The following is a 13,454-nucleotide window of genomic DNA, read 5'->3' as shown; positions in this document are numbered from 1 at the left end:
CTAGAAAAACTTTCAGGGATATTACCAATAACAAACTTAGATTAGCATATCTCAAAACATGGCCCACTGATCATTAGCATTAGGATAACCAAGTATGCCTATTAAAAATGTAGAATCGCTCCCCAGATTTAAGGATCCCAAATATGGAGAGTAAAACCCCAGAAACTATATTTTTTACAAGCATCTCAGGAGATTTTGATGTATTCAGAGAATCACTGTGGCAGATCCTATGTTCAAACCAAATGGGGCTGACTCAGAAAGGAGTTGATTTACCTGAAATGCAACTATCAATTATGCAGGACAAAAGTGCTCCTGAACTATGAACATCTACCTGTTTGTGTCTGGTATACACAAATGGACACCATCTTTCAGTAGTACAACCAAGCTGTTCTGGGCCAATTCTACTATCTGGTGGTTGAAACAAGGAGTGGTCTGTTGAAACCTCTTTTCCTGAAACTTTCTTCTGGTCTAAGGGTAGAGTCTACGAATGTATATGTTCAAAAAAGCTGAGTAATTTTGATATACATCCTAGGATAAGGACCACTCTTTAGGCAATTTTTTTTGTTTGACATCTTTTTTGGGTCAATCACAGGATAAAGAATCTGACAAAAGCTACTGCCTTTTGTCTTGAAAAGTATACATACATACTAGATGAAGCATACCCTTTTGAGGCCCACTGTCTTTCTAATTTTAGGTTAAAGACTATAGGAATATCTTCGTGACACTGGGAACAGCAATGACAAAAACTTCAATTGTGAAATACACTCATATCGTGGAAAAGAAAAAAATGTATTATTTTTCTGGGTGAAATTAGACATAGGTTTTAAAGTCAATGAATGTGCCTAGAAGTACTTTTGAGATTCACCAAGGAAAAATAGGCACCAGGAGTCTCTAAATTGTATGTAAAGGGATTCAGGAATCTCTGGATTCCCCAAAGAAGAATCTCAGCAGGATCATCCTACAATGACGGTCATAGTCAATGAATCCTACCCAGGCATTCAGAACTTCCTGTCAGATTTTTAAGTTCTTTAGTCTTTTTTATTTTTGGCTGCGTTGGGTCTTCGTTGCTGCGCGCTGGCTTTCTCTAGCTGTGGTGAGTGGGGGCTACTCTTTGTTGTGGTGCGCAGACTTCTCATTTCAGTGGCTTCTCTTGTTGCGGAGCATGGGCTCCAGGCACGCCGGCTCAGTAGTTTTGGCCCATGGGCTCTAGAGCACAGGCTCAGTAGTCGTGGCACACGGGCTTAGTTGCTCCGCGGCACGTGGAATCTTCCCGGGCCAGGGCTCGAACCCGTGTACCCTGCATTGGCAGGCAGATTCTTAACCACTGCGCCACCAGGGAAGTCCTTAATTTCTTTAGTCTTAAAGTTTGCGTAGAGAGTAAAGTATTATCAGACATTTGAGGAAAGCATCTAAGAGAAACCAAAAAAAAGAAACTAGAAGTTAACAGGCTATCTGTGGAGAAGAAAACTTGATGCTGCATCCATGTAAAAAAAAAAAGTGATATTCTAAAAAAGGGTCTTAGACATAAATTTCTCTGACCTGAAAGACATGTGCTTTGAAATTGAAAAAGCTGTCAAGTGCCCAGGACAATGGATAAAAGTAGACCTATACTACAGTACATCACAATAAAATTTCAGGACACTGGGAACAAAGAAAAGACAAAGTATCCAGCCTAAAACAACAAGTTTTACATAAAAGATTAAGAATCAGAATGGTATCAGACAATTACAGCAATGCCTCCAAAATTCTGAGAAAAACATTTCTAACCTATATTTTAAAAAGTTGTAATTACCTTAAAAAATTTTTTTATACCCATACAAACTATCAATTAAATGTGAGACTAAAATATGAGTTAAAAGCTTAAAGGACTTGAACCGGAATCAGATAAATCCTTTTTATAGTTTATCTTCCATCGTTTTTCTCCCCCTGCCCCACACCGAAAGGTAGGTGATATGCTCCACCAAAATGAAGTACACCAAGAAAGACATCCTTTTGTTTTTGATCCAGGAAAAAGGAAGTCTAATACAAAAGTGAGGCAAAAGGAATTCCTACAATAATAAAAAAAGCTCCCAAGATGACATCTATGCAGGCCTCCAGGCAGTCAGACCTCTTTGAAGAAGAACAGCAGGCCAGAGGAAAGATTTCTTCAAGAAGGTGAAATTAGTAGTACACGTAAATTGTTTGAAAAGAAAAGATTAACACATAACAGGAGATTTACACTGTATTAGAGGAGAGTTATGCATAAGAGACCACACCAAGAAAACGAAAAAACTAAGACAATCATTTGAATAAATGTACGCAGATAAAATGATCACAATAAGACACTATTTCCATACAATTGAATGCTATTTGGCAATAAAAGGGAATGAAGTAGCGATATATGAATGAACCTCAAAAACATTAAGCTGAGTCAAAGAAGCCAAATATAAAAGACAACATATTGCATGATTCCATTTATATGAAATGTCCAGAACAGGCAAGTCCACAGAGACAGAAAGTAGATTAGTGGCTGCCTGCGACTAGGGAAGTGGGGGGAGGACAAAGGGAATGGCTGAAAATGGACATGAGGTTTCTTTCTGGGGTGATAGAAATATTCCAAAATTAGATTGTGGTTATGGTCACACAACTCTATAAATATACTAAAAGCTACTGAATTTTACACTTAAAATGGAAGAACTTTATGATATGTAAATTATATCTCAATAAACCTGTTTAAAATAACTAGAGCCAGAAAAACAAACTCTCCCCAAAACATTATTTTTCAAACTTCCCTGATAAGACCATCTTGGAAATTTGTTAAAAATAAGATTTTCCAGGCCTGTCTTTGGTCTACACTCTAGAGGAGAGGCCTCTAGGGAAACTACTCAGGAGCTTTAACACACACACACACACACACACACACACACACACACACACACACACGAAATGTACCTTTCTTAGGAGTGGACCCCTTCCAAATCTTTGAGTAGGGTCCTGGTTTCTCTCCAAATGACTGAGTCTGTACCAGTAATTCTTTCTGGTTAGAAAGTATCGCATGGTGTCACACACATTGGAAAGGTCCCTTTAAAGAGATGAAGCGTGTACTAAAAGTATGGAGGCAAGAGAGAGGTCTGAAGAACTGTTAAACAGTTTAATATTAGGCTGCTAGGGGTGTTGGGCAGTGCAAATTGCTAAGTCAAAGAAGTCAATCTGAAAAGGCTAAATACTGTATGATTCCACCCATATAACATTTTGGAAAAGGCAAAATGATGGAGACAGTAAGTAGACCAGTGGTTGCTAGAGGTTCAAAGAGAGAGAAGGAAGAATAAATAGGTAGAGCACAAGAGATTGTTTGGCAGTGCAACGCTTCTGTATGATACTGTAATGGTAGATACAAGTCATCATACCTTTGTAAAAACCCACAGAACGTATTGTACAACACAAAGAGTGCATCCTAAAGTAAATAAGGACTTTGGTTAATAATATATCATATATCAGCTTATGTATGACACTAACACAAGATGTGCATAGGGAAAACTGTGGAAAGGCATTGAGGGGGTGTACCTCTGCATTTTCTGATCAATTTTTCTGTAAGTCTAAGACTGTTCCCCAAAATACATCTATCAATTAAAAAAAATGAGATGTTCTGTGGTATTCTTCTATGACCACAATGCTATAATATCAAAACTGCTTGAGAAAATTTTGAGAGTATGTTTGTTTCAAGGTAATGTTTAGGCTCGTGTTCTTCAAAAAGATAAAACACAGTAAAAAGCACACAAATTTTAAGTGTACAGGTTGATAAACTTTTACTTATGTATATGCCCATGTAACTACCATCTGGATCAAGATACAGAATGCTTCCAACACCCCAGGAGGCTTCCTTGTATCCCTTCTTCTCTGAGTGATAACCCTACATTCCCTCAAAGGTAGCCACTACTCTGACATCTATCACCATAAAATAGTATTGCCTGTTCTCAGACTTAATATAAAGAAACATGTGGTATGTACTCATTTGTGTCTGGCCCCTGTTACTCGACATTATGTTTGTGAGATTCATCTACGTTGGCATGTATAGCAGTTGTTCACTCTTTTTCAGTGCCATGTTGTATTCCACTATGTGAACATATCAAAATTTAACTATCCATTATAATGTTAAAGGCTTTCTGGGTTGTCTCCAGCCTACTGCATATAAGGCTGCTAGAAACATTCTTAAATATGTTTTTTTGGTGAATATAAGCACTCATTTCTCTTGAATATAATTGCTGGGTCATTGTGTTAAGCTCTAGTAAATTGCCAAGCCATTTTCCAAAGTGCTGTAACATAAGCTCTTTAATTTTTGCAAGAAAACTTTTGCCTTACCTTCTGCCAGGTTGGTCGTTAAAGCAAATTAATGGTCCCTTAACGGATCACACTGATTAAATTCATTCCAGGTTCTTATTAGAAAATACAACATTGAATTTTCAGCTGTCCAATCACATTAGCGAAGACATGGAATGTAAACTGGTGGTAGAAGTAAACTGGTGGTAGAAGTGTAAATCGGTAAAAGCACTTTTGAAAATGGTTTGGCAGTATTTACTAAAGTTGACCATCTATCTACATACCCTACACCTAAAATAATCACAGATTACAGTTTGCTTGGGACAAACTATTTTCATTCTCAAAAGTGGCCTGGTTTGAACGATAAATAATAAGTCACCCAGCAATTCCATTCTTAAGTATATGAACAATAGAAATAAATATAATACACTAAAAAAATTTATAACAGGGTTCATAGCAATTTTATTCATAATAACCCCAAATGGAAATAACAGTAGAATGAGTAAATAAGTTATGGTATAGTCATATAATTGACACAATAGAGTGACAAAAATGAGTGAACAATTACTGCTACATGGAACAACATAAATCTCACAGTACTGAGCAAAGGAAGCCAAACACAAAATAATCCATTCTGTATGATTTCATTAGTATAAGGTTAAAAACTAGGCAGTGAGTGGAAGAGTGACAAGGAGACTTTTGAAATGCTGGCAAGGTTCTAGTTCTTGACCTTGGTGGAAGGTTAAATGGGCATGTTCATTTTTGTGATAATTCATCAAGCTGGACACTTAGGATTTATGCATTTTTCTGTATATATCTTACACTTAAATTAAAATGTCTATTATTAAATAAAAGTCCAAGAACTAATTATTTTAACTGTTAGATTGAATCATATGATATTGCCATTTTTGTAAGTGAAAGTCAAGTATCAGCAATTTCATTTGGCTTAATTAACCTAATTTTTGGTTATTTTTGTATTATATATATTCATACAAACTGCCTCAAAATCTTTAGGGAACAAGGAGGGGTATAAATCTAAAAAGAAACATTATCCACCATGCATATTAAGTTTCTTAGTTTCAATTATTTGTTTAGTTGTATCCCAAGACTAGGTGATCAATGAAGCCTCAAATATGCTTCCAAATTTATCTGTAGCTTGACCATTTTGATAATAAATTAGTTACATTCACCAGAACAAAACCCCCAAATAATCCTATAACAAAAAAATCAAAATTGCTTCTTTTATTTTTGAAAGTATTTTGTTTGTTTTCCAGTATTATTTTGATATTAATACTTTAAAATATTAGCATTTTTACAAACCATTTTTATAACTTTTATAACATTTTAAATAAATCAACAGGCATAAATATATTCACACATACCTTAATATTGTAGTGATTCACACACACATGTATATTTGACTTTTTATTATTATTACTATTATTATTATTATTATTATTATTGGCCGTGCTGCACAGGCATGACGGATCTTAGTTCCCTGACCAGGAATCCAACCCGCACCCCCTCTAGTAGAAGCATGGAGTCTTTACCACTGGGCCGCCAGGGAAGTCCCTGAGTTTATATTAATAGATATGTTTTTTCCAAATGATATGATTTAACACTGGAATTAAATATTTAAAATCAGTACTGTCTGGAAAAATATGGAATGGTTGGTTGCTGTACATATATTTTACCTCTTGTTAGCGCCTGATGATGGGGATTATTTCTTAATCATTTTTGTATCCTAGAACTTAGCATTCTGACTTGACCAGAGTAGGCACCTAAGAATGTTGAAGAACTACACTGAAAAGACAGCAGGATTCTTGAAAAAACCCTGGGGTACTGATTATTCATCCTGTCCTTTTAAATGCTGAATGAGAATACTAATAAGCAGACAGATGAAAGTGCTAATATACAAAATCCAAATAATGTACTGTTTCTTACCTGATGTGGATTGCTTCATCATGTTATGCATTAAGAGACAGAGTAAAAAAAAAGTAAAAACATGTAGAATTTATTTAAATAATACTTAAGACATTCTGATATACTCATTACAACTTAAAAAGTTAACAAAATCTTAACCTCTCACTATCAACAAAGAGTTTGGACTTAAGGATTTCTCTGCATGTATTAAGCAATGCTGACCTAAGAAAGCATTTAGTAATTAGAAAAGGAAAGTGATAAGCTAAGATATTATACAACTTATAAAGAACAAAGCACAAAATGCACTATAGGTAATAAGAAAACAGGAAACTGTCATGTTCATAGTCTGATGAACGTAGGTTTTGACAGGAAACAGCAGAGTTTCTAACTGTATGACAGTAAAAGTACAAACACTAAAAAAGAGTATTAAAAACTATTACAGTTGTTTCACAGAAAAAATTATATTAAAATTTTAAAGCAAGGAAAACCTGCAGGGGTGAATATTCTGAAGCCCCAAGGGACTTCATAATCATTAAGGATATAGAAGTATTTTCTGTAATATTTCCTTAGTCTACTTCATTCGCTAAACAACTAAAGGTTAAGATAGAAGTTTCTTTCGTAAAACAGAGAAGTGTGATAGTTTTAGAGACATACAGCTTTTAAATATAACTTCTTAATAAATAACAGGAAAATCTGTCCTAAGAAAACTTGATCATTTGGGCTAGTGACCATGTAAACAGAGGACACAACATGTTCTCTATGTGTTTGCTTTCTTTCTGCACATTATAGAACAGTGGTAACTTGAAAAACGTTAGAGTTGATTTTATAGTTGATTTTAAAGAGACACAACAGGTTATTCTCCCTCCATTTTCAACATGTAGAGGTAACAGAATTAATAATGAACACTTATATTTATATGATGCTTTACAGTTAAAACTGCTTCCATGTGTATTATTTCAAGTTAAAAATTTTTCCCAGTGTGTATGCTTGGAAGTTGAATTGTGCAGGCAACTACTACTTTCTGAGATTCAGAAGAATAATAAGAAGGACTGCACTGAGTATTTTGAAAGACAATCAATCCACAACAAAGTGGAAAAAAGTCATCCACACACCAAAAAAACCCCTAACCAAATGAACTTTGATCGCTACTAGACAGGGTTTAAACCATTGAAGTGAGTCATGTGATACCAAGTGAACTGCAAAACAGTTGCAGTAAGTTTCCAAGACTGAGTCATATCAGATTATAAAAGCTCCTATTTGTACATTTGGGTTTGTATAATCAATCTTTGTAAAACACAGAGCTATAGCTTTTAAAGCTAAACGTAACATTTCTATAAGTGATGTATTTTATATATATATATATATATATAGGCAGATGTACATAAAGTCCAATAACATAGATTTGTGCTTCTAAGTTATAAAGGCTTTACTCTTTTTTCCCAAAGTTTAATCAGTGATTTTGTTGGATTCCTTACAGAATAATTTTAATAGTTTTCCTTATTTTCAAAATTTAAAATAAATGTCAATGGGAAATAATACACTACATTTATTCTCAATTATACACACAACAAAGATTAAAACTAGCGATAATGTGCCCGTCTGGGTAGCTCAGCTGGTGCTGGGGACGGAGGTCGGCTCCCACCCTCTGCCCGCGAGCTCGGGCACAGCGGGCAGCCCGCCCGGCCTCCCACGGGCTGAGGGGGTGACACTCCCAGCTTTAGGTCCAGAAGAGAGTGGCATTCAGAACACAGGTCACTCGTTCAGACAACAGAGCTAGTGTAGACCAAGTCCTAAGTGTGACAGGGAATGACCTAGGAAACTTTGGGTTTTTGAAGTCAATTCTTAATGTTCTATATTGTTAGTATCTTGAAAATTTGTTAAATGTTGAAAGCCTTATTACTATTTTCAGATCCTTTCAATAAACAGCCTTGTTTAAAAACAAAAACACCCAAAAAACTAGCGATAAACATAAACAGCCAAAATTCAGTAATTACCTACAGTAATTAAAAATCAGATTAAGTTTAAAAATTCAAGAATTTTATTGAAATAATATAAAATAGACAATGCTGAAAATGTATTTGGTTTTAATATATGTAAATCATTTTTTAAAAACTGATAAAACACTTAAAATTTTAAAAATATATAGATTCTATGTTAAATGTATAAAATGCAATAGTTAAAACCTACATTATTAGAAGCAAAGAAAAAAAGTACATACCCACATTAATAAGTGAAAAAGGAGAAAAGTAAGGTTTGGAACTGAAGAAATTTATACTGTGCATTTGTTACCAGAGAAGGAGAGAGGGGGAAGAAATAAAAGTCATTTACAAAGAACTCTTAATCTTTCTGTAGCACATACTTAGATTTATCCAGTACACTTGGGCAAACAAAATGAAACTGCCATTGCCCTCTTCCTGGCAGCTGACACATCTTGATAAAATTGAAACCATTAACATTATTTAGAAGGTACTCTAATGTCAATGGTGATGAGGTTAGGAATATATGAGGTTCTATGTAAATTTATGACCAATTACAGGAAATAAATCACTTCACACTTGTTTCACTCTGAACTTTTAAAGCTACATCAAAGTACCACGTACATTTCATATGATTTAACCTTTAGCTGGAGCACTGAAAAAAATTCAAACCTTTAGCAAAACATCCTCATAAAAACGAAGCATTTCTTTTCTATCTGGATTGAATTCTTAAGAGGAATTATTCTTCTCTAAAACTAAATCATGGGTTTTATCAGTCCATCCAATCAGCCAAATTTTGAATCATTTATCTGATAAGGGATTAGTGTCTAGAATATATAAAGAATTCTTACAACTCAATTATAAAAAGACTACCCAGTTTGAACTGGGCAAAGGGTCTGAGTAGATATTTCTCTAAAGAAGATATAAATGGCCAATAAACATAGGGAAAGACGCTCAATGTCATAAACCATCAGGAGAATACAAATCAAAACCAAAATGATATGACATTTACACTTACTAGGATAGCTATAAAAAAAGAGAGAGAATAACAAGTATTGGCAAAGATGTGAAGAAACTAGAACCCTCATAAACAGCCAGCGGGAATATACAATGGTACAGCTTCTTTGGAAAACAGTATGGCAGTTCCTCAAATGGTTAAGCATAGAGTTACCACATGACCCAGCAATTTCATTACTAAGTATACATTCAATACAAATGAAAATATGCTCACAAAGAAACCTGTACATAAATGCTTGCAGCAGCATTATTTATAATAGCCCCAAAGTGGGAACAACCCAAATGTCCATCAACTGATGCACAGATATAAATTATGGTATATCCATATGAAGGAATATTATCAGGCAATAAGAAGGAATGAAGTACTGATACATGCTACTATTTACATGGATGAACTTTGAAAACATTATGCTAAGTACCAGAAACCAGTCACAGATGACCACATATTGTATAATTCCATTAAATGAAATGTCCAGAATAGGGAAATCAATAGGGACAGAAGGTAGATTAGTGTTTGCCTAGAGCTGGGGGACGGGAACTTGGGGGAAATGAGGAGTGACTGCTAATGGGAATGTGATTAATTTTTGAGTGATAAAAATGTTCTGAAATTTATTGTGGTGATGACTGCACAACTGTGAATATATAAAAAACTACTGGATTGCACATTTTAAATGGGTGAACTGTACTGTATGTGAATTAAAGCTCAAAAAAGCTGTTATATATATATAAATGTATTAAATATCTACATCTATATATATATTTACATATATATCAGACAGCCATTTTGTGGATATGTTTTCAATGGAGATATTGCCAGACTGAAAAGAAATAATTTTCTATTTAGGAAATGCAGAAATTTTAATTGATTAAAAAAATTCACCAACAATATTAACCTTTAACATCTAGTTTTTTCTCAACAGAAAAAGAAATGATGGCTACCTTCTACAGTTTCATTTTAAACAGGCAGAAAATATTTGCAATAAAATGTTTACTCCTTTAGACTGAAGTTAAAGGAGATGAATGCATTTATAGTTATTTACTTTCTTCAGAAACTAAAACTCCTGATGGAAAAATAATTTTAAATATATACTATATATATATATATATACACACACATATATGGCTACACACCCACACTATTTTATCACTGAACACAAAATAAGCTTTCAAACAGACAAGGTTAGTATCCCTTTCTTCCTCATTCGGAGGTGCTCACAGGCTGCTTAGTTAAGATTGGGTACTTGCAAACCACATGACCTCACGAATGCTATCTTATCCTATCACAGGTTCCTCACACTGACCACAACAACTTAAATCAGACAGGCAGGAAAGGAGCACTGAGTCTTTGACAAGTATTATTGGTATGACATTTTCAGCTGTTCAGCTTGTGGGGAGTGAAAATCTGATTATCTCACGTCCAACTGCATCTGTGAGATATGGTCCATGAAAAGCACATGATTTACTGCACTAAAGACTTCCAACCACAATGTAAAATTTTTAGTTTTTGTAAATCAGAGAGAGTTAGCTATTCATCTTTTATCGATTTTCCTTTAATCGACACAGTAAATTTATGGAGCACATTTTCAAATGTGCTAGTTTGTGCCTAGTTTGAAAAACTGTCAATACTATGTTACTGTTTCTTTTTTTTTTTTTCTGCGGTACGCGGGCCTCTCACTGTTGTGGCCTCTCCCGTTGCAGAGCACAGGCTCCGGGCGCGCAGGCTCAGTGGCCATGGCTCATGGGCCCAGCCGCTCCGCGGCACGTGGGATCTTCCCGGACCGGGGCACAAACCCGTGTCCCCTGCATTGGCAGGCTGACTCTCAACCACTGTGCCACCAGGGAAGCCCTGTTACTGTTTCTTTTAAAAACTAGCATTTTAAAATTGAATTACGTGATGCAAAAAAAAAAAAAAAGTTTTTAAAAATGACTGACTATATTTCAAAATCTTAGTGTAGTTGAAGAAACTGGACTAATACTTAAGAATACAGCACTAAAAAACAAGTGTGAAGTACTGGATAGCTTGGTGAATAATAGCACAAGAATACCTAAATTAGATTGAAAAGATTCAAATTGGCTCTGAAATGCATCATTTGAACCAAGGCCTTAAAAGGAAAATAACTCATAACATAATCAAGGAAGAAGATTGTATTTTATGGATTTCCTCTTGTTTGATTAAGAAAGCTTTACCCTCAGCCATCAGATCAATCTCTACAAATGATTTCTTCACTACCACACACTAAAAACAGACTGATCAGGGGAAGGCTCTCTCTGGTTTCAGAGGTGTCCCTCTTTACTGATTTCCCTCCTACTTTTTTAGCTGTTCCTTCCTTACTTGCTCTCTACTTGCCTCCAAACCTTTGCATATGATGGCTTCTCTACCTGAAATATCCTTCTACTTTCCTTTTCCTGGTTATCTTCTATTCTTCCTTCAATACAGAGTTTAGGCAGCCCCACGCCCAGATGCTTCCTCACGTTTCTGGGCCGTGGTACCATACGGTTCTACCACAGCACTGCCCATACTGACTGGCTCTCCCTACCAGTCTGAATTCCTTAACAATTGGGACTATGACTTTTCTACACCTAGCACAGGACTGGGATGGAAAGGACTTTAAAGATCATTTAGTATAACTGTTTTGGGATGTAGAAACTGAGGGAAAGCCTGAGGCATGCCTGGGAGCTAAAAGATGTCCAAATGTTCACTGAATGAATGTATGAAGTAAATTGGCATCCTAAGGTCACACAGTTAATCAGTGGCAGAACTAGGCCTACAATCCAGGATGACAGTTTCTCAACCACCTGCAGTAAGATGGAGAGCAAAGACACAAAATTCAGAAACAAAACTAAACTTATCAAATGAAAAAACCCAAAGAACAACAAACAAAATCCGGAAATGCTATTGAGAACCTGATAAATTGCATGGATATTTATTTTTCCCCTCTTCTCTATTTTATGAATGTGTTTAGCAGTAGTGACATGATAGTGAAGGAGAAAGTAAGAGGTGAAGAGTAGGGATAATCAGCTTTCAAATAAATGAAGGAAATTAAAAAACTGAATACTGAAGTCTTGAAACCTGAGTATATGAGTAAATTCACTGGATTTAAAAATCATAGCTCATTTTGGTTGCCCCATATCAGGTTGAATGAAATCTTCAAGCACACCTTATTAGTATCATTCTAAATGTCAACAAGGAATACCGTAGTCATGCTAAAACCTTAGTGGCATCATACATATGATTGAAATGGCTTTAGGCATTTATATCTTATTTTCCTCATGTCTTAGATCTAAGAGTATACTATTAGATGGCCTCTTCGTGGGAAGGCTGAAAGCAAGTCTCTTCCACCCCTATTGAATTAAATCTGTTTAAGAACTGCTGTAAGTAACTATAAAAACTGTCACTCTAGGCTTTATAGTTAGCTCCATTTCCTTTAAAAAAATGCTTATTATCATCTACCTTTATATCTCATAACCCAAGTGGTATTTGACATGCAGTTTCCCTTGAAGTGGTTTCTTGTGAGGTATGTTTCCAATCTAATAGTCATAAGAGTAATTGTTGGGACCATTTATTAAGCAATTTACAGATCAGTACAGTTGTCCCTCAGTGTCCAAGGGAGATTGGTTCCAGGACCCTGTGGATACCAAAATCCACAGATGCTCAAGTCCCTCATAGAAAATGGTGTAGTATTTGCATATAACCTGTGCACATCCTCCTGTATAATTTAAGTAATCTCTAAATTAGTTATAATACCTAATACAATGTAAATGCTATGTAAATAGTTGTAAATACAATGTAAATACTATGTAAATAGTTGCATGTGTGACAAATTCAGGTTTTGCTTTTTGAAACTTTCTGGAATATTTCTTTTTCGAATATTTTCAATCTGAGGTTGGCGGGATCCACGGATATGGAACCCGCGGATGGTGAGGGCCGACTATACTAATAAACACTGTTTCACTACCTTACATTTGAAAATCCAGCTATACTCATTTGATGTAAAGTACTATCAGTGCCAGAAAATGCAAAAATGCTCAAAGACTAATGGGTTTGTAAAGAAAAAAAAAGATACTGAAGCTAGCCTTAAAGAGCTCCCACTGGTCAAATTCAGGACAATCTGAACACCATGAGAACTAACTGAATCCATCAGTTTATGGTACTGCGTCAGGACTTTTGAAAGACTCTAAGAAATATAAGGCTGAATAAGACAACTTTTGCCATCAAGGAATGCACAGCTTAGCTTGCCCTGG

At 35.3% G+C, this 13,454-nt stretch overlaps 1 protein-coding gene across 7 annotated transcripts in view; it reads right to left on the bottom strand.

Moving 5' to 3' along the window:
- The window catches only part of EVI5 (ecotropic viral integration site 5), a 208,068-nt gene that overhangs the window by 6,851 nt on the left and 187,763 nt on the right, over nucleotides 1-13,454 (bottom strand). The window contains exon 20 of one of the 7 annotated variants that reach the window (XM_060302764.2): nucleotides 6,241-6,253. The exons of the other annotated variants lie outside the window; for them this stretch is intronic. Coding sequence (XP_060158747.1) covers nucleotides 6,241-6,253 — 13 coding nt within the window. The remainder of the gene's footprint in view (nucleotides 1-6,240; nucleotides 6,254-13,454) is intronic. 7 annotated transcript variants of the gene reach the window in all.

Source organism: Globicephala melas, chromosome 1, assembly GCF_963455315.2.
Source record: "Globicephala melas chromosome 1, mGloMel1.2, whole genome shotgun sequence".
Lineage (NCBI taxonomy): Eukaryota > Metazoa > Chordata > Mammalia > Artiodactyla > Delphinidae > Globicephala > Globicephala melas.
Note: the sequence above shows the minus strand (reverse complement) of the source record. Positions and strands in the feature narration are given on the sequence as shown.